The following is a 20,742-nucleotide window of genomic DNA, read 5'->3' as shown; positions in this document are numbered from 1 at the left end:
ACTCTCTCTCAGAAACAAAGGCAGCGAAGAGAAAGAGAAGAAGGCAGTGGATTTCAATGATGGGAGTAGTAGGTTACGGGAACAATGGCTCCTTTTTTTTATGGATATGCCAATGATCGGTCAGGATTGATACACGGTGGGATCCGATCTCTACGTCAACTTAAGAGTACTTCGACAACTCACGATGGTCATCCTAAAATCACGCAAATTTCTGTGGCCCGTTCGTCAGCAAACAAAAAACAATTATTCAGAAAAACACCCTCCGCCCACTCTTGCATTACACAAGACCATGCCGTGAGACTCGAAAAGAAGCACAACCACCAAAACGTAGGTTTTATGTAAACAGAATGTAAGCATGGAAAAAAAAGGAGACCACATTCATGCCCAACAAGTAGCGATGGATAAGTTGAGCAAAGAGAACGGCAAACAGGAAAACGAATTATTCGGTCACTGTAATACTATAATATCACATGCTACTACACAATACCATCATGCTATATTATGAGGCTGGAAAATTTTCTGAAAGAGCAAATTAAAATTACTCCCATACCTAAAAAGAAACCAGTTTCTCAACCAAACTGACCTCACATGGACAACCTCAAAACAAAAACAAAAACAAAAACAGAGAATAAAAAAGAAAACAACAGGGACAATGACCACGAACTATGAACTTAGAAGCATTTCCTGTGGACAATGGATGGGCCGGACTCATCGTATTCTGCCTTCGCGATCCACATCTGCATGTCCAGAAAAGATACAATCATTCAACACAAATAATCAAAATTGTTGGACCATGATAAATGGAAACTGTAATACACCCTCTGGTCAACATCCAATCGAAGTCCTTAATCAGCAAGGTTCAGAGTCTTCAGACGTTGGTAGATTAGTTTACATTTTTTTCCTGTTAGGCCAATCTCTCATTGGAAAGGTAATAAAGACGGAGAAGGAGAAGAAAAAAAGATTATGACAAACTCTCATTGGAAAAGTAACAAAATACCAAAAACAGAAAAGAAAAAAAAAATAATCATTACCGGCAGACAATGAATCCTTCCATAATGTTAAAAATTGGCATTGTAATTTAAATTTAATGAGCCACCGAAAGCAATACCATTCAAAATTTATTTACCTGTTGGAAGGTGCTTAGGGATGCAAGGATGGACCCACCAATCCAGACACTGTACTTTCTCTCTGGTGGAGCAACAACCTTTATCTTCATGCTGCTAGGAGCAAGAGCTGTGATCTCCTTGCTCATACGGTCTGCGATGCCAGGGAACATCGTAGATCCACCACTGAGAACAATGTTACCGTACAGGTCCTTCCTGATATCCACATCACACTTCATGATCGAGTTGTAAGTGGTTTCATGGATACCAGCAGATTCCATCCCTATGAGGGAAGGCTGGAATAGGACCTCTGGGCAACGGAACCGCTCAGCACCAATTGTGATCACCTGCCCATCAGGCAACTCGTAGCTCTTCTCAATAGAAGAGCTGCTCTTTGCAGTCTCAAGCTCTTGCTCGTAGTCCAGTGCAACATATGCAAGTTTCTCCTTCATATCACGAACAATTTCACGCTCAGCAGTAGTGGTGAAGGAGTAACCTCGCTCAGTCAGGATCTTCATCAGGGCATCTGTAAGATCACGGCCTGCAAGATCAAGACGAAGGATAGCATGTGGCAGAGCATACCCTTCGTAGATTGGAACAGTATGGGTCACACCATCACCAGAGTCCATCACAATACCTGAAGAATAATCATCAAAAAAGTGCCGTCAAGGACTCAATCGACGCATCAAGAATAGCACGCAAAACAAAATGATCCCAAATATTGATGTATCATCTTGAGATCATTTATACCAACCCGTGGTACGTCCACTAGCATACAGAGAAAGAACGGCCTGAATTGCGACATACATGGCAGGCACATTGAATGTCTCGAACATAATCTGTGTCATCTTCTCCCTGTTAGCTTTGGGATTCAAAGGTGCTTCAGTGAGAAGCACTGGGTGCTCCTCAGGAGCAACTCGGAGTTCATTGTAGAAGGTGTGATGCCAAATTTTCTCCATGTCATCCCAGTTGCTAACAATACCATGCTCAATTGGGTATTTCAGAGTTAGGATACCCCTCTTAGACTGAGCTTCATCACCAACATATGCATCCTTTTGGCCCATTCCTACCATCACACCAGTGTGACGTGGGCGGCCAACAATGCTAGGAAACACTGCCCTTGGAGCATCATCACCAGCAAATCCTGCCTGAAGGAATCAAAAGAAATGAATCAGAAAACATCAAGAATAATGCAATGTGGAACAAAAAAGACAAAATAGGATGACCACACCAAAGGGACAGATAGGCTACCTTAACCATTCCAGTTCCATTGTCGCAAACGAGGGGCTGGATATCATCAGCATCCGCCATTTTCTATATGCCCAAAATAAAGAACCGCCTCTCTAATAAAATATTTGCATATATACCTGGAATTAGAGTAACCGCATCCAATGACAAAGCATGATAAGCCACTTAGCAAGTCAAGATTCACGTATTCTTGTGTAACAAAAGCTACTCTGAGCTAAATAGTATGCAGCAAGAATCGATTTTAACACAAATATCAGAATAGTAACAGTGACATCACGTGGCAATGGCGTAACTCTGAGCCCCTTCGGGGAAGTTCTCATCAGCTTAATGGAGATGAATTTACAGTTCTATCGCAGGCCAAAAAAATATCATTCGGTTGCCTGCCATCAAGGAGATTAAAGAAGACAAGTTGCATAAAAAACCAAACAGGGGAGAAAAGAAAGGATGAAGGCGAAAAGGTTTCATCTTGTCATACAACCATGACAAACACATGAACCAGAAACTATATATGATGCAACCAAAAAGGAAAGAGATTTATGTATAGGAAATGATCGGAAGGCATCCACGATTCACATACAACAAACAAGAAAAAGAACAAGCGTCATTCAATAAGAAACGCAATAGGAGATGCTTATCGGACGCATGCAACTCATCTCTACTGATCAACACAAAGGAACACACAAAAATCGAGGGCCACATGGTCAACCCCTAGATAAAACAAACGAAAGCCCCAAGATCCAACCTCAAGAAAACTAACCAGGCCACAAGAACAACAAAAAGGACGCATCCGACACATCAAATCATAAAGAAATCAAAAGATGCACATGATTCCAGATGCATAAACCCGACCGATCGGATTCACACAACATTAAAAACAAAAAGAATCGTAAAGCACACTCAAAATCCACAAACATCCACGATCTCATTAAGATCTCAATAAAAGCAATAAGATCAAGAAGAAAACACAACTATCTACCCGAACCAAAACCCAATTTTCCTCATCCTACGGCCCGATTAATCATCAAACGCAAAAACGGTCACATACTCTCAATTAATCAAGATTTTCCTATCAAAGATCGAAATTTTAAACCGAAAAAAACGAAGAAGCAGAAATAATCGCCCGATCTGACGCCTAAAGGCAAAATCGAGCTCAAAAAACGCAGAAAATAGCGGAGAGAACGAAGATTCTCAAAATACAAGGCAAGAACCAGCTAGGGCGTTGCAGGAAGAGGCAAAAAATGGCTTACCTTGACCGAGCGAGCGAGCAAGGGACAATGAGAATCCCTTGCCCTTCCTTCTTCGGTCGAAAGAAGAAGAAGAAGAAGCGATAGAGGAGGAAGAAGGGGGAGACTCTCCCTGGGTTACAGGAAGCAAAAGTGAAGGGGGTGGGGGGGCGGGCCGCGGCGCGCGCGAGAGAGAGGAGCGGGCTTTTAATTTCGCACGTTCTTCTGGAATGGCCGAGGGCTGGGTGCGGTCGCCAAATTTCGAACGGAACGAAATGCCGGTGAAATTCTTGCCAAATGAGGCGAAATGAGGTTTTCACAGACCTCGGGGAATCGTTTCTCACCACCAGAAAACATGAGTGGGCCCCGTTGACAGTCTTTTCACCGGCCTCACACCGTCCGATCGGCGTGGTGGGGAAGCCCTACACCGTCCGATCTGGGGCCCGCGCCGGGACCCTCTTGACTCCACGTTAGATGGGCGGCTTGTACGTGGACGGTGAGTTCGGCGTTGGGGTGCGGCTAGCGACTAATCTCGACTCGGCTAAGCCGGATCGTAGCCGGCTCAATTTTCCGTTTCCCTTGTCTTTCTACTTGGCTATTGACGATGGAGCAATTCCAAGTGCAAATGGATCGGGTTTGGACAGACCTCTGATCCGAATTAGATACTTTATTTCTGGACACCAGTTCTTAAGGTTTCAAAATGATATACCCAGATCCGATTCAGATTTAATCATTCAGATTATTTTCTTATTTAGATCGGATTCAGATCAATGTCTTAAGTCAGATCTATATTTGGATTAAGATTTGATCAAATTCATTTGTACATTTTACATGTTTAAATCTTCTTTTACCAGATCCAATATTACTGCCACACATATTTCGGATCATGTTCCAAATTTACATCATTAGATCTCATTCGGACCCCAACGGTGATTTGGATATGTCGTACAAATTCAGATACAAAATTCAGACTTGGATTTGGATCAGGAAGGACCCAATCTGTTTGCAGCCCCACTACAAGGTAAGTTCCCATAATACAACATTTCAAGAAATTAGAAACCCAAAACCTACCCACATAATTAAAGAATGTTTAAGTCAAAAGTATATAAATATATATAATGCTCAGGTCGGATTAGGATCATAGCTCAAATCTGGCCGGTATATTATCCAGGTCGGTTTCCGATGGATCCAATTCGGGTCATGTATTGAGCCAACAGCAAACGTGGGGGAGGTTTTAGACAGAAGTAGAGTCAGGTAGGTAACACAGCCTGTCCCCTACCGGTTTTCTCACTGAGCTAGTCTGTCCAGTCAATGTGCTGCACGCCAATTTGGACAAAGCTCGGCTGTGCTTGGTCCTGTCCTGGACAAAAGGTTTAAAACCACAGTCAGGGGCTGCCCACCACCATGGGCCTCCAGGTGTAGCTCCATTTTGAGCCCAGCTGACCACGCCCTTGATGTCCAAGGGAACCCAGTCGTGGACCTAATGTCCAACCCTAGCCCTACTCACACAAGAGAGATATTGACTTTCCATATGGAAATGGAAACGGGTTTGCGGACGCACTTTGGGGAAATTTTCAAAAAAATGCACCCAACTATTAGCGATAATAAAAAACACTTAAAATTTAAAAAAAATTATTAAAAAATGCACCTAATTTTTTTCATGATTAATTAAAAAAAACTAAGGTTTTTCTATCTATGTTGCAAAGAGGCAGGACGACGACGCGTGATGCATGTTCGACTCGCAAGTTTAAATTTTTTTTTTAAAAATAGGACATGAGAATATGGAATTTTTTATTTTTTAATTAATGTAAACTATTTTTTAGTATTTTAATGTTAAAAAATACATTTTGATTGAAATAAAACCATAAAACATTAAAATTTATAAAATAATATTAAAATATTGCCGTCTGTCCAGGTGTTAGAGTGTGTCCACTGGCGTGTCCTTGTGACATAGGTTGTATTGTTAAATTTTTGTTAAAATTACTATTTTGCCTAAGTGCTTCCAAAAACCCTAAGAAACAAAATTTGGAGATCAAGTAAATAGCAATTCTATTCTCAAACTTCATCTTAGGTTTGTGATAACCCAAGTGAACTAAAGCCTAGGTCGCAAGGACACGGCATTAAGGACATGGGACACGTCATTTTTGTTTAGTTTTTCATTAAAAAAGTATACAAAGGGTCTTGATGTGTCCACGTGTTAGAGTGTATCGGCTCGTGTCACCGAGGACACACCACCAAAATGGAGTATCCTTGTGACATAGACTGAAGCATTTTCTTGTCCCCGAATAGGTTCCGAAGTTAGGAGCGTTAGGGCTATCAATGGGTCGGGTAACTAAGGATGGTTCTGGATCCATCTGTCTGGGTCTTGATGGCATATTAGGGTCACCTTAATTTTCAAATCAGTTGGGTTCAATCTGGGTTTTGTTAAGGCAACTTGTAGACGAAAATGCATTTTTCTTTTTTCTTTTTTAAAGAAAAGAAATTAAAACCTTAAGCTCCATGAAGTTGTCCATCTCTGGATTCGGTTGAGTTGGAGTATCCTATGAACCCGGATCAGAGATGGCCACGATTCCGGATCCAATAGAATCTTTGACGTGTCCGGTGTCCCACATCCATCTCTGACCCGGGTTCATAGGATCCTATCAGATAAAAAGCCTTACCCAGTGGGGTCCTATATTCTTGGATTCTAGAAAAGGGCAGATTAGAACCAGACTAGCTTTTACTTTTTGCAAGAAGTCCTTAGGACTCCAACTTAGCAGTGTAAATGGATCAGGTTAAGTCGGACATCCAATCCGAACCCTTCTTTTCATATCCAGATCGTTGATGTAAGAACCGGATTTGGAGTTACACATTCAGATAATTTTCATATTTCGATCAGTGTTTTGTATCAGATCTATGTTCAATTTTGGATCGTTTGTGCGCCTTGGATGTAATAGCCTTGATCTTAGTCTTATTTACTTTATCCAATATCACCATATATATGTATATTTCTGATCCGGATTCAATCTTATGTTATGGGTTCTTATTGAGATTTGGATCAACTGCACAAAATTTGGATTCAGATTCAGGTCAAACAAGGATCTGGCCTGCATCCGGTTGAGACCCTGCCACCCTGCATGCTTGACAGTCCGAGAACCTTACCATTGCACCAAGCGTGTAAAGTCCTACCTGTCTAGACCATAAATGGATTGGGTTTGCATCCAACCAGTTTATTCAAATTTAGAATGTTAGCATGTGTTTTGCAGCCTCTAATTAATTATACGCATAAGAGCAACTTAAGTCCTTTAGGAAACCAACATATGGGTTGGATCCAGGTAGATCCAAATACATCTCTTAGTTGGATCTAGTTAAAATGCAACAAATCTCGAAATGGTCCTTCATGGTTTGGTTGCATATGTCAAGACCAATTATATCCACATCTGATGCATGTCCTACTTCATGTCTTCTGGATCAGATCCATCTAGATCCAAAATTGTTTATTTAATCATCATCATTGGCAAAACGGTTTGGTTTGTACCCATTTGGATCATCTGGATCCTTCTTGTTTTATTATTGGATCTGGTTTATTTTATCCATGTCTAGGCAACATTTGGATATCTGGCCAAATTCATTCTGCAATAAACCTCCCCAAAACCAAGAAAATGTGTCAACCTGACGTAGAACACGTGGATTGGAACTTTCTAGAGAATCAAGATAAGTCTAAGGTGGGATCGAAGTCTAAGTTTTAGAGTTTTGGTTCACCTAAAAAAGTGTAAAGAGTCTCTAAGGTAGGAGACTCTCAATAAGATTTTAGTTTCTAGTGAGGTTTTTGGTAAGGGTGGAAGTCTTAGAGTCCTTATGCTGTTTGAACTTTAAACTAAGGGTTCTTGGGTCTATAAATAGAGGGAAACTTCTTATGTATTCAGTTTTTTATTAATGAAGTGAAGTTTCTTTAGAGTATTTGTTCATTCTATTTCTTGTGGATTCACAGATCTCTTTGAGTTATATGCACTTTAACTGAGAGGGTGGTGTATGTTCTCCCTCGATGATTCATTGAATCTCACGTCTGTGTTCGGGGGTCCGAATGAGCGCCACGTATATAAGCACATGGGGCATCACTTAGCATCGGAGTCTGGTGCAGTTGCAAAGACTTAAATAACCTTTCTTGCTATTCTTGCCATAAAACGACGGTTTGAGAAAATGACAAAAATATCCTCCATTCAAAAAAAGAGAAACAAACGGTTCAAAAAAAAGGACAAACATGTCCTTCATCCAGAAAGTCGAGGATGATGTTGACTCTTCAAAGTCTAAACAACGAAATGAACCTGAGCCGGTGATCCGACGAAACGAACCTAAGCCATCAAAAATGTTTATTTGAACTTTTTGTCGTCATCTTCTTCTTCTTCCTTCTCTGTAAAAGACTGTAAAACCCTCTCTCTCTCTCTAGAGAAGAAATAAAGGGAGGCAAAGAGTCGGCAATCCGATGGTGATTGTCATCCTCTTTCTACTAGCAGTGGCCGGAATGTTGCTCTCATCTAGCGGGCAACCGACTGCGGTGGCTTCTCCTCTGCCTTCAAGGGACACCTACAACGGAATCTTCCTCCAGTACACCTACAATGGAGTACAGCCTCCGGCTTCCCCATCATGAACCTCAAGACTATCATCGGGATGGCTGGCGACTATAGCCTAATCATGGCGAAGATCGTGCTCAAGGGGGCGGTGTTCGGCATCGCGATTTATGAAAATCGTGTCGCCCAAAAAAATAGCAAATCCCAAAATCGAGTAGCGATTTATGAAAATCGCATAGCAAAAAAAAATGGCAAATCGCTATGTGAGTTTCGTAAATCGCTATATCGAGTAGCGATTTACAAAAATCACGTAGCAAAACAAAATGGCAAATCACTATGTGATTTTCGTAAATTGCTATATCGAGTAGCGATTTACGAAAATCACATAGCGAAAAAAAAGGCAAATCGCTAAATCGAGTAGCGATTTATGAAAATCGCGCAGCGAAAAAAATGGTAAATCGAGTAGTGATTTACGAAAATCGCATAGCGAAAAAAAAAGCAGAAAAATCATGGGAAAGGGTGTTACGAAAACCTCGAGCAAGAAACAACCGAAGAAAACATGAGCACCACGATTAAACAAAACACTTTATTGCTCTTTTTCGATAGTTACAAGAGGGAAATAAACGAAAAACTTTATACAAGGCCCAAAAAAAATTGGTCCGGGGGGCGCGGAACCCATGCCGGGGGGAGCCCCCAGACCCCCCTCCTGTAAGGGCAAAAACTCTGAATCAAGCTCCACAACTCATCAAGTTGAACTATGCTACCCACGTCGGGGGGAGCCCCCAGACCCTCCTCCTGTAAGGGCAAAAACTCTGAATCAGGCTCCACAATCATCAAGTTGAACGATGTTACAGTCAGTGTGCAGGTCAATCGGTGCTTAATGGAGCAATGTAGGATCGTCTGTTGGATGTGCACAGAAGCAGAAAGAGAAGGGAGAGAGAGTGAGAGGGTTGATGTTCATGGTCTTCTCCAGGGGGGATTCCTTTCTCGGATAATCCTGCAGTGTAGGGACTGGGTCTTAAATAACCATCTTCGGGGTACTTAAGTCTTTGCAACCACTCTTTTTCTAGAATCATCATTTGTTTTTGCACCAATCGAGGAAAGAGTCATTAAGTCTTTGCAATTGCATCAAACTCCAATGCTAAGTGATGCTGACAAACATGGGGATACGAGTCGCACATGCTTACATACGTGGTGCTCATTGGGACCCCCGAGCACAAGATGTAGCTAACTGCCCTCTTCGGGGGGGGAACATATAACTTGCTTCGACTTTAACTTATCCGAGTGGACTTAAGGAAACTCTTGTGGACTCAAGGAATCATAGTTTCTCTTTGGGAACTCAAAGAAGATCGTGTGGATTCAAGATCAACTCTTCTAAGAAGACAGGGCTCTTGCTTATTCATATTTTTTACTACATTAGTTGGTATCAGAGTCTTACTCTTTCTTTGTTCAATAGCCAATGATGTGTTTGAGGGTTATAACTCTGGAAATAGTACTCCTAAAGATCAACCTGTAACTATGACAAAGTTTGAAAAAAATTCAAAAAATGATAGAATAAGCAGTGGTGGCAGTGCAACAATTGCAACCACACGAGCATAAGCAAAATAGGCCACTGATCAACAAAGGTACTCATGATATCCGTTGGCATGGGTCCCTTTCATGATCAACCCAATAACCTCCATCTTATTCAAGTGATGAAAATATTAAAAATTTGATCATTGGAGAAGCAAGGGAGGTTCCTAATAGAGATCCACATCAAAGAGATTATAAGATGAAAGCAGATATTCTTACTTTTAATGTCCAATTGCATATTGATGACTTCTTAAACTAGATTTTAAAAGTAGAAAGATTTTTTTACTACATGAATATCCGAAAAGATAAAAAGGTTAAGCTTGTTACTTAAGGGAGAAGTTTCAGCTTGTTAGGAGCACTTACAATTAACTAGGACTCTCCAAGGCAAAGCATCAGTCAAGTCTTGGCAAAAAAATGAAACAATCATTAAGTACCAAATTTCTACCAACTGATTATGATCAAGTATTATTTAAGCACTACCAAAATTGCAAGTGGGGAGACAATAAGAAAGTATATTGATCTCTTCTTGTATGATTTATTTGAAATCGAATCACAAGTGGCAAGGTTCACCAGTGGTTCATATTGGGATATCAAAAATAAGATCTTATTGCAATGTATTTGGACTCTAGCAAACACAGTAAAATTGGCAACCAGGATTGAATCATAAATGGACCGACCTCCTATAAGGCAAAATATAGGTAATCATATCTAAACTCTTGAGTCCACATCCCTTGCTATGAGAGACATGGGCAAAGCATCGATGGAGGGCGAATCTTGATCGTTTGCCAACCCAAACTCAAACGTGGACAATGGCAAGAGTCAAGCCAAATCAACTAAAGAAAACCCTTATGCACCCCTCAACCTTTTAAGTTATGAGTGTGGAGAACCTGAACATAGGTCCAACCAATGTCCCAAGACAAGAACTTTGCATATTGTCAAAAGAAAAATTAATGGACTTAAGGGGCAAGAAAATAATTCAGAAGAAGATGGTGAGGATGTGACTTACGCAAATATAGAGACTTCTTTTGTCTTGAGGATATTGATGTATGCTACAAAATAGAAAGAAAATGCTCAACGCTATACTAGTTTTAAAGCCCAATGCACGGTTAATCAAAGCGTACGTGACATAATCATTGATAGTGATAGTAGTAAGAACATAATGTCAAAAATCATGGTGGACAAATTGAAGATCAAGATTGAACCACACTCAACTCTTTATAAAATTGAATAGATAAAAAAAGTGGGAGGTGTAAAGGTAACTAAACAATGTCAAATTCTTTTTTCAATCGTAAAGCATTATAAGTATGAGGTAAAACATGATGTAGATATGGATGTTTATCACATGCTACTTGGTCAACTTTGACAATGTGATTTATATGCTACTCATAGAAGAAAAGAAAACATGTATATCTTTTTCAAGGATGGAAAGAAGGTTATACTCGCACCTAGGAAAGAAGCAGATCCACCCAAAACTTCAAGTGGAGGAAAATTTCTTTCTTACTGTTAGAGACTTTGAAAAAGAATTTAAAAATTTTGAAGAAATATATGCCTTGATAATAAAAGAACAAGAAGTTAAACCTATAAGTATCATTGTTAAATTGTTATCTTAATTTGATAAAAGAATTTAAAGATATCACTCCAAAAGATCTACCAGATGAGTTGCCTCATTTTAAGGAATATTCAACATCATATTGATTGCATCCCATGTGCAAATTTATCAAACCTTTCACGTTATCGCACGAGTCCCCCAAGAGAATGAAATTTTGCAAAGTAAAGTAGAAGACTTGCTCAAGAAGGGCCACATCAAAGAAATCATGAGTCCATATTTTGTGCTTGCTTTTTTTACTCCTGAAAAGGATAAAAGATGACGCATATATGTTGATAGTCGAGCCATAAATAAGATAACTATGAAATATCAATTTCATATACCTCAATTAAATGATATGTTAGAGGGCTCTAGAGTATTTTTAAAAATTGATTTAAGAAGTGGGTATCACCAAATTCAAATTAGACCTGAAGATGAATGAAAAACTACATTTGAAACCAATGATGGGTTATATGAGTGGTTTGTGATGCCTTTTGGGTTAACTAATGCCCTTAATATCTTCATAAGGTTGATGAATCAAAAAATTAAACCTTTTATCAACCGCTTTGTAGTTGTTTATCTCGATAAGACTCATCTACAATAAATTTGAAGATGAGCATGTTGGGCATTTACGAGAAATGTTGATTGTACTTTAAGAGAATAAGTTATACATCAACTTGAAGGAGTTCATTTTTATGACTAATAACCTGATATTTTTTTTTCGTTCATTTACTTTCTTTAGCTTTGTTATTTTAGTGAAATTATAGTTTCTTTATGGAGCTTTCAGACTCTTCATTTTCATTTCTTTTATCTAATAAAAAATAATATGGGAGGTTTCATGATTCTAAGTTCCATTTATTGACCTATTTTCTTGATTTGAATGCTTTTTTGCTTGACTAACATAGTGAGATCTTAGAAGGAAAAACCTACTTTTTGAAGAATTTTTAGTCATTTTTATTGTTTTCCAGTAACTCTGCCTGTGTATAACTGTTTAGTTATACATTGTCGGTCCCAAGCCCGAATAAAGGAGGAGGGTTGCGGTAGACCAATGACAGTCAGCATAAAAACTTAGTCACACCCTATGAATATGAACCAATATGAGAATTTCTTTGAGGCGTTCCCTACTGAGCGACGCGTTGTACTCTATAGGCCCAGAGGCAGTAATAAATGAGCAAGGGTTGCTAGGTCGTCGCCCAAAAGCGATGCGTCACACCGGCGCTCGGGTGTGGTGTCAAATAGGCAAGGGTTCCCTCACTTTGTTGGACAGGTGGGGGTAAAGAAGATAGTTCAAGACCATAAAATTAGGTTAGCCACTTGGAACATAGGGTCTTTAACTGGTAAGTTGGTAGAGTTAGTAGATGTTATGTGTAGGAGAAAGATTGATATTTTATGTCTACAAGAGACCAAATGGGTAGGTGAGAAAGCAAAAGTGATAGAACCTTAGGGATATAAGATTTGGTATACAGGAATAAATAAGAATAGGAATGGAGTAGGGATTGTTATTAGTCGTGAGTTTATAGATAATGTAGTTGAGGTCCGTAGGAAGGGTGATAGGATTTTACTTATTAAATTAGTATTAGGTACGAATATTATTAATATTATTAGTGTTTATGCACCTCAAGTAGGTTTAGATGATTCCAGTAAGCGTCAATTTTGGGAAGCTTTAGATGGAGTAGTACAAGGGATATCTTATGGAGAAAAGCTTTTCATCGGCGGTGAACTTAATTGACATGTAGGCATTAGTAGGGATGGATTTGAGAGTATCCATGGAGGCTATGGTATAGGAGAAAGAAACGAAAGTGGAGAAAGGATTTTAGATTCTGGTTTGTCCTATGATATGATCTTAGCAAATACTTGGTTTAGGAAGAGGGAGTATCACCTAGTAACATTTAAAAGTGGGGTTAATACGAGTCAGATAGATTTTTTCCTACTTAGAATGAGAGATAGGGGTTGTTGTATCGATTGTAAGGTTATACCGGGAGAAAGTGTAGCTACACAATATAGAGTCTTAATTTTAGATCTTAGAATTAGAAAATGCCGCAAAAGGGACAGACATAGGATAGATCCTAGAATTAAGTGGTGGGCACTGAAAGGAGCTAAACAAGGAATGTTTGTAGAGCAAGTAGTTAAGGAAGCTGATTGGTGTCTCGAGGAGGATTCAGAATCAATGTGGAATAAGATAGCGGGTGGCAAAAGAAAGGTGGCTAAGGAGGTATTGGGTGAGTCTAAAGGCGGTGCACCGCTAGGTAAGGACACATCATGATGGAACAAGGATGTCAAATTAGCTATTAAGGTTAAAAGAGAGTGTTATAGAAATCTAAGTAAGAGTCATGATAATGAGAATTTGGAGAAGTATATGATAGCAAAGAAGGAAGCTAAAAAAGTAGTTCGAAACGCAAGGGATAAGGTATATAAAAAGGTTTATGACAAGTTGGATACCAAAGAGAGCGAGAAGGATATTTATAGGCTTACAAAGATGAGAGATAGGAAATTGAGGGATCTGGGTAAGGTTAGATGTATCAAAGATGAAACACAAAGGGTTTTAGTCAAAGATGAGGAGAATAAGGAGAGATGAAAAGATTATTTTGATAAGCTATTTAACGGAAGTCATGCTTAGGATCTTTGAGATTTATCCATTCCTTTTCATGAGATGAATTGTGACTTCATGCGCAAGATTCAAAAGAAAGAAATTGCAGAGGCTTTGAAAAAAATGAAATCAAGAAGGGCAGTTGGCCTAGATAGAATACCTATCGAGGCTTGAAAATGCATGGGTGAGAAAGGTTTAGAATGGTTGACAAATCTTTTTAACAAGATTTGGCGGACAAATAAGATGCCTAATGAGTGGAGGAAGAGTACTTTGGTGCCTCTATATAAGAATAAGGGTGATATACAAGATTGCACAAACTATCGTGGTATAAAACTCATAAGTCATACTATGAAACTTTGGGAGAAGTGATTGAGTATAGGTTGAGGAAGGTTGTCATGATATCAGAGAATCAATTTGATTTTATGCCTGAAAGATCAACTATGGAAGCTATACATCTTCTTAGACAACTTATTGAGAGATATAGAGAGAGGAACAAAGATTTGCATATGGTTTTTATTGATTTGGAGAAGGCATACGATAGAATACCTAGGGATGTTCTCTTGTGGACAATGATGAAGAAAGGTGTTTCTCTCAAGTACATTAGTATAATTAAAGATATGTACGAAGGAGTAGTAAGCAATGTCTGCATGTGTGGAGGGGTGACAACCAATTTTCCTATAACGGTTGGGTTACATCAAAGATCTGCATTAAGCCCTTTCCTATTTGTTGTAGTGATGGATGAGCTTACGAGATCAATTCAAGAAAATGTGCCATGGTGTATGTTGTTTGCTGATGATATTGTTTTGATTGATGAGTTTAGAGCTGGGGTTAATGCTAAGTTAGAATTATGGAGACAAACATTGGAAGCAAGAGGTTTTAAGTTGAGTAAGAGTAAGACAGAATATATGGAATGTCGGTTTACTAAGCAATGAAGTAGTGATGGGAGTGTAGTGAAGCTTGGTGAGCAAGAAATACCGATGGATGATTGTTTCAAATATTTGGGATCTATCATTCAAAAGTATGAAAAAATTGATGAAGATGTAAATCATAGGATAAAGGTTGGGTGGATGAAATGGAAAAGTGCAACTAGAGTGTTGTGCGATCGTAGAATGTCATTGTGGTTGAATGAAAAGTTTTATAGGACGACTATTAGGCCTGCTTTACTATATGGTACGAAATGTTGGCTGTCAAGAGACATCATATTCAAAAAATGAGTGTAGTTGAGATGCGTATGCTTAGATGAATGTGTGGAAATACAATAAAAGATAATATTCAGAACGAGGAGATACGTAAGAAGGTAGGCATTGTATCCATTGAAAATAAGATGAGAGAGAATCATTTATGATGGTTTGGACATATTCGGCGAAGGCCTAATGATGCTCCAGTAAGAAGGATGGAGAAATGGAAAAATATATTAGTTAAAAGAGGTCAGGGTAGGCCTAATAAGACTTGGATGGAGATGATAGGAAAGGATATGAATGCTTTGAACCTCACCGAGGACATGGCATTGGATAGAAATGATTGGAGGAGAAGGATTCATGTGGAAGACCCAGAATGATTTTCTTTTTTGGTTCATATCGCCGATCCCAATTGTTTTGGGATGAAGGCGTTGTTGTTGTTGTTGTTTATTTCTTTCCAGTAGTTAGAGTATCAAACCGAACCTACCATCTTATCTAGCTATGAAAAAAAGGTTAAAGCTATTAAAGAATGGCCTACACCTAAGTTCATTCATGATGTTCGAAGTTTCCATGAATTAGCTACTTTTTACCGAATATTTATAAGAAATTTCAGTTCTATTGTAGCTCCAATCACATATTGCATGAAGAAAGGCAAGTTTCAGTGTAGTGAAAAAGCATAAAAGAGCTTTGCTTTGATTAAAGAAAAATTACCCTCTGCACCAATCCTAGCTTTTCCTAATTTTGAGAAGCTATTTGAAGTCGACAATGAATTGTGTGTAGACATAAGTGTTGTGTTATCTCAAGAGGGATGACTTATTGTTTTTTATAGTATATGCAGTTGTACAAGCATTGAAGCTTTGTAGGCATTATTTGATCCAACAGAAATTTGTGTTGTACACATATCACTAAGATTTGAAGTTTGTGAATAGTCAAACTAATCTCATTCGTATGCATACTATATGGATTTTGTTCTTACAAGAATTTACTTTTAGCCCACAGCCAACAGAACAAGGTAGCAGATGCATTAAGTGTAAGAGCACATTTGTTGGTAATCCTGACTAATGAAATAGAAGGTTTCAAATTCCAAAAAGAATTATATGCAGATGATAAAGATTTCAAAAAAGAATGGAAAATATGTCAAAGAGGTCAATCTAAGAATTACACCTCCACAAAGGTTTTCTTTTTCATAAAAACAATTTATGTATTCCAAGGTGTTCTCTACATGAAAATTTGTTAAAGAATTGCATGTTGGAGGCTTAGGGGGACACTTGGAACATGATAAAAGTATTGTACTCGTAGAAAAAAGGTACTGAAATGAATATATATGTATGAGCATGTGGTCTAATTTTTGAATAAAATGAATAATTGTATGAGTAGATTCATTTTTGAATGAATGAAATGAATATATGATTGTTTGAGCAGGTCTCAAAGATGGACATCTATAAATATTTGACTAGGTTCACACATTATGATGTGTGAATGTGGTCCAATTGATAAGGTTAACTCTTCATATGCAAATGTGGTCTAATTATGGTGAGGTTCGCAACTCTCATGTGTATTTACATTCATACATTTAACACACGATTGTAAGAAATTTTTCATGTTACAAATTTGTGCAAATCACTCCATATTTGTGAATCTCCTTGAGGATCAATTACAAAGGAGATTTGCACGGTTTTATGCAAACTTCGTACTATATATGTGAACTTAGTAAAATATATGTGATGTTTCAACAATTTTCAATCAAAAAAAGTTTGCATATTTGATTATGTGAATTTCATGAGGTAAACAAAAAAATGTATGAATCTACTTTTTAGTGAGAGTTTGTGATACACATAGAGTGTACCGATATAATTTATGTGAAATTCAAGATTTCTGCGAAAACATCATGTGAATACAATTTTTAGTGAGAGGTTGCGAGATCCGGAGTGCGTAGCAATATATCGCGTGAAACTCATGAGAAAAATCACATATTTAAGAAAAAATCACATATTTTAGATAAAATTCACATATTTAAAAGAAATTCATATATTTTGGAGAAAATTTGTATATTTACATATTTAAAAAAAATCATATATCTAAAAGAATTTCTCTTATGTGAAGGGTAAAAAAGTTCTTTTAAAGCCAAAATTTTGTGAATTTAAATTGTAGGCCATTTTGGAAAACACATTATTTTTGCCTAGCATCACCATCATTTTTCGAATAAAATATATAGGTTTTAAGTGTATGGCATACCTTGTTAGAGTAGGTGGCACTCAAAATAGAAGTTCAAGGTTTAAATCTTAGTGGTCTCACATTTTATAATACATGACTTAATTTTTTACACGAGCCAGCTCATGCTCAACTCATTTGGTTACGGTCTATGTCATGTTCAAGCTATGCTTGCCTAAACACCAGCTCAAGCCCCATTCACTTTTTATAACACATGACTTTATTTTTTACAAGAGCCACCTTATGTTAGACTCATTTGGTTAAGGGCTAGGTTGAGTTAAAGCTCGGCTTGCCTAAACACGAGCTCGAGCCCGAGCCTAAATACCTTCAAGTGGTAAACAACCCAAGCTCGAACATCGTGTTCGATTTGTTCGGCTCCTTAAACAACCATATCAGAAAATATTTGTTCACTCTCTAAAATTCCTATGTAAGAGGGTCTGATTGGTTGCACCATTAATCTGACCCGGTTACACATTTGGATGTAAAACTTGTTTTTCAGGGTTCAAGTCGGATATCTAATTCAATACATCCTTGGACCCAAATAATGGTGAGCATTATTATAAATTCAAAAGTCAAAGTCAAACCCTAATATCATCATTTGTCCAACTGTTATGTCTTCTGTATACCTTGCTAATAGTTGCCACGTATTTGTTTTTCAAAACTTTCGAGTTTTGACACAAAAAGTTTTCATAAAAAAAATTGAGCTGATATGTCTTAGCCGTATGAGCTAAGCAGTGCGAGCAAGCTGGTGGAATTGAGTGGCCATATTCGCCCACTTTTTAAAGCTTTAATTTGATAAGAAAGGCAAAACATTTTTTGATTTTTCTACTTTTAATGGAAGCAACGACTCTTTATTATATTCAATTCATTTTTTCCTACATCAGGATTTTTTCTTGTTTGCAACGATTCATCTCATGAAAAGGAATGGAGAAGTCTCCAAGATTCTGAGCATGACTTCCATTAAATGGCTTATAAAAATAATCTTTCCATCTTTCCTTAATCTCCTCATCTTTGACGCAAAGGGTTTTAGTCAAAGATGAGGAGATTAAGGAGAGATGAAAAATTTGTTTTTATAAGCTATTTAATGAAAGTCATGCTCAGGATCTTGGAGACTTCTCCATTCCTTTTCATGAGATGAATCGTGACTTCATGCGCAAGATTCAAAAGAAAGAAATTGCAGAAGCTTTGAAGAAAATAAAATCAAGAAGGGCAGTTGACCCAGATGATATACCTATCGAGGCTTAAAAATGCTTGGGTGAGAAAGGTTTAGAATGGTTGACAAATCTTTTTAACAAGATTTGGGGGACAAATAAGATGCCTAATGAGTGGATGAAGAGTACTTTAGTGCCTCTATATAAGAATAAGGGTGATATACAAGATTGCACAAACTATCGTGGTATAAAACTCATAAGTCATACTATGAAACTTTGGGAGAAGTGATTGAGTATAGGTTGAGGAAGGTTGTCATGATATCAGAGAATCAATTTGATTTTATGCCTGAAAGATCAACTATGGAAGCTATACATCTTCTTAGACAACTTATTGAGAGATATAGAGAGAGGAACAAAGATTTGCATATGGTTTTTATTGATTTGGAGAAGGCATACGATAGAATACCTAGGGATGTTCTCTTGTGGACAATGATGAAGAAAGGTGTTTCTCTCAAGTACATTAGTATAATTAAAGATATGTACGAAGGAGTAGTAAGCAATGTCTGCATGTGTGGAGGGGTGACAACCAATTTTCCTATAACGGTTGGGTTACATCAAAGATCTGCATTAAGCCCTTTCCTATTTGCTGTAGTGATGGATGAGCTTACGAGATCAATTCAAGAAAATGTGCCATGGTGTATGTTGTTTGCTGATGATATTGTTTTGATTGATGAGTCTAGAGTTGGGGTTAATGCTAAGTTAGAATTATGGAGACAGACATTGGAAGCAAGAGGTTTTAAGTTGAGTAAGAGTAAGACAGAATATATGGAATGTCGGTTTAGTAAGCAACGAAGTAGTGATGGGAGTGTAGTGAAGCTTGGTGAGCAAGAAATAACGGTAGATGATTGTTTCAAATATTTGGGATCTATCATTCAAAAGTATGGAAAAATTGATGGAGATGTAAATCATAGGATAAAGGTTGGGTGGATGAAATGGAAAAGTGTAACTGGAGTGTTGTGCGATCGTAGAATGTCATTGCGGTTGAAGTGAAAGTTTTATAGGACGACAATTAAGCCTGCTTTACTATATGGTACGGAATGTTGAGCTGCTAAGAGACATCATATTCAAAAAATGAGTGTAGTTGAGATGCGTATGCTTAGATGGATGTGTGGAAATACAATAAAAGATAAGATTCAGAACGAGGAGATACGTAAGAAGGTAGGCGTTGCATCCATTGAAAATACGATGAGAGAGAATCGTTTACGGTGGTTTGGACATATTCGGCGAAGGCCTAATGATGCTTCAGTTAGAAGGATGGAGAAATGGGAAAATATATTAGTTAAAAGAGGTCGGGTAGGCCTAAAAAGACTTGGATGGAGATTATAGGAAAGGATATGAATGCTTTGAACCTCACCGAGGACATGGCATTTGATAGAAATGATTGGAGGAGAAGGATTCATGTGGAAGACCCAGAATGATTTTCTTTTTTGGTTCATATCGCCGACCCCAATTGTTTTGGGATGAAGGCGTAATTGTTGTTTGTTGTTGTTGCAACTTTTCTATAACCTGCACGGATTGGATCGCTGGAACCCAATTCGTATGAAACATCATATATCTTGAACCATAAGTCCACAACCAAGTTTGGGTCTAATCCAAACTGGCACAGAGTAAGGCTGCAAGCTGATTGGGTACAGGACGGATCTTGTTAGACTTGAATCAAAATAAGAAATGTATAAAGTTAATCCTCTTGATAAAAAGAAATCCCAAAAAATCAGACCAAAGCTAGGCAGAATACAGAAATTCAACGATTCACATTTACAATTTGGAAAGCCAGCCAGCCAGCCAGAGAGAGAGAAAGGTTGAAATGCAACTTCTCTGTGGAATCCGAACTATGATGGCAACAATACAACAAATTTTGAATCAATACCAACCAAAAACACCCAACACCAAGTTCTTTATTAGTTGAATTGAGATCAATCATAAGCTAATGGTTGAACGAGACTATGATGACACTGGTGAGAAGCTCACTCGAACCTGGACAGTATTTATCAAGCATTTTTCTTTATGATTTAGAAATCTTGATGAAATATCATTTACTTATGAATCCTAACAATTTGACAAAAGTCTTTACATATAATTCATTCACAAAATGTAAATGTTTTTACATCATATATATATATATATATATATATATATATAGATTTTCATCATAAACAAAACCCTAAAAGTTTTCTCCATAAGAAAGTACAAAAGTTCATCAGTCAAGATCCTTGTACCCTATTTTACCTTCGATTTTGCCCCTAAATTTTTTTTAGTAAAAATATATGTGAGATAAAA

General features: G+C 37.9%; 1 protein-coding gene across 1 annotated transcript; it reads right to left on the bottom strand.

Moving 5' to 3' along the window:
- Nucleotides 1-439: 439 nt before the first annotated feature.
- LOC149816975 (actin-like) lies at nt 440-3,841 on the bottom strand. The gene is made up of 5 exons (XM_089986817.1): nt 3,599-3,841; nt 2,355-2,470; nt 1,858-2,251; nt 1,127-1,740; nt 440-737 (listed from the first exon to the last, which is right to left on the bottom strand). The coding sequence occupies exons 2-5, from the start codon at nt 2,412-2,414 to the stop codon at nt 672-674; spliced, it is 1,134 nt and encodes a 377-aa protein (XP_089842943.1). The 5' UTR covers nt 2,415-2,470; nt 3,599-3,841; the 3' UTR covers nt 440-671.
- Nucleotides 3,842-20,742: the final 16,901 nt, after the last annotated feature.

The sequence above is a fragment of the Nuphar pumila genome, chromosome 14 (assembly GCF_984573655.1).
Source record: "Nuphar pumila chromosome 14, dmNupPumi1.hap1.1, whole genome shotgun sequence".
Taxonomy (NCBI): domain Eukaryota; kingdom Viridiplantae; phylum Streptophyta; class Magnoliopsida; order Nymphaeales; family Nymphaeaceae; genus Nuphar; species Nuphar pumila.
This window is presented reverse-complemented; position numbering and strand designations above follow the sequence as displayed.

Coding starts and splice junctions, on each gene's coding strand:
- LOC149816975 (XM_089986817.1), bottom strand. CDS start 2,414: ATGGCGGATGCTGATGATATCCAGCCCCTCGTTTGCGACAATGGAACT. Junction 2,252..2,354: donor ATGGAACTGGAATGGTTAAG/GTAGCCTATCTG, acceptor TGATTCCTTCAG/GCAGGATTTGCTGGTGATGA. Junction 738..1,126: donor CCCTAAGCACCTTCCAACAG/GTAAATAAATTT, acceptor CTGGACATGCAG/ATGTGGATCGCGAAGGCAGA.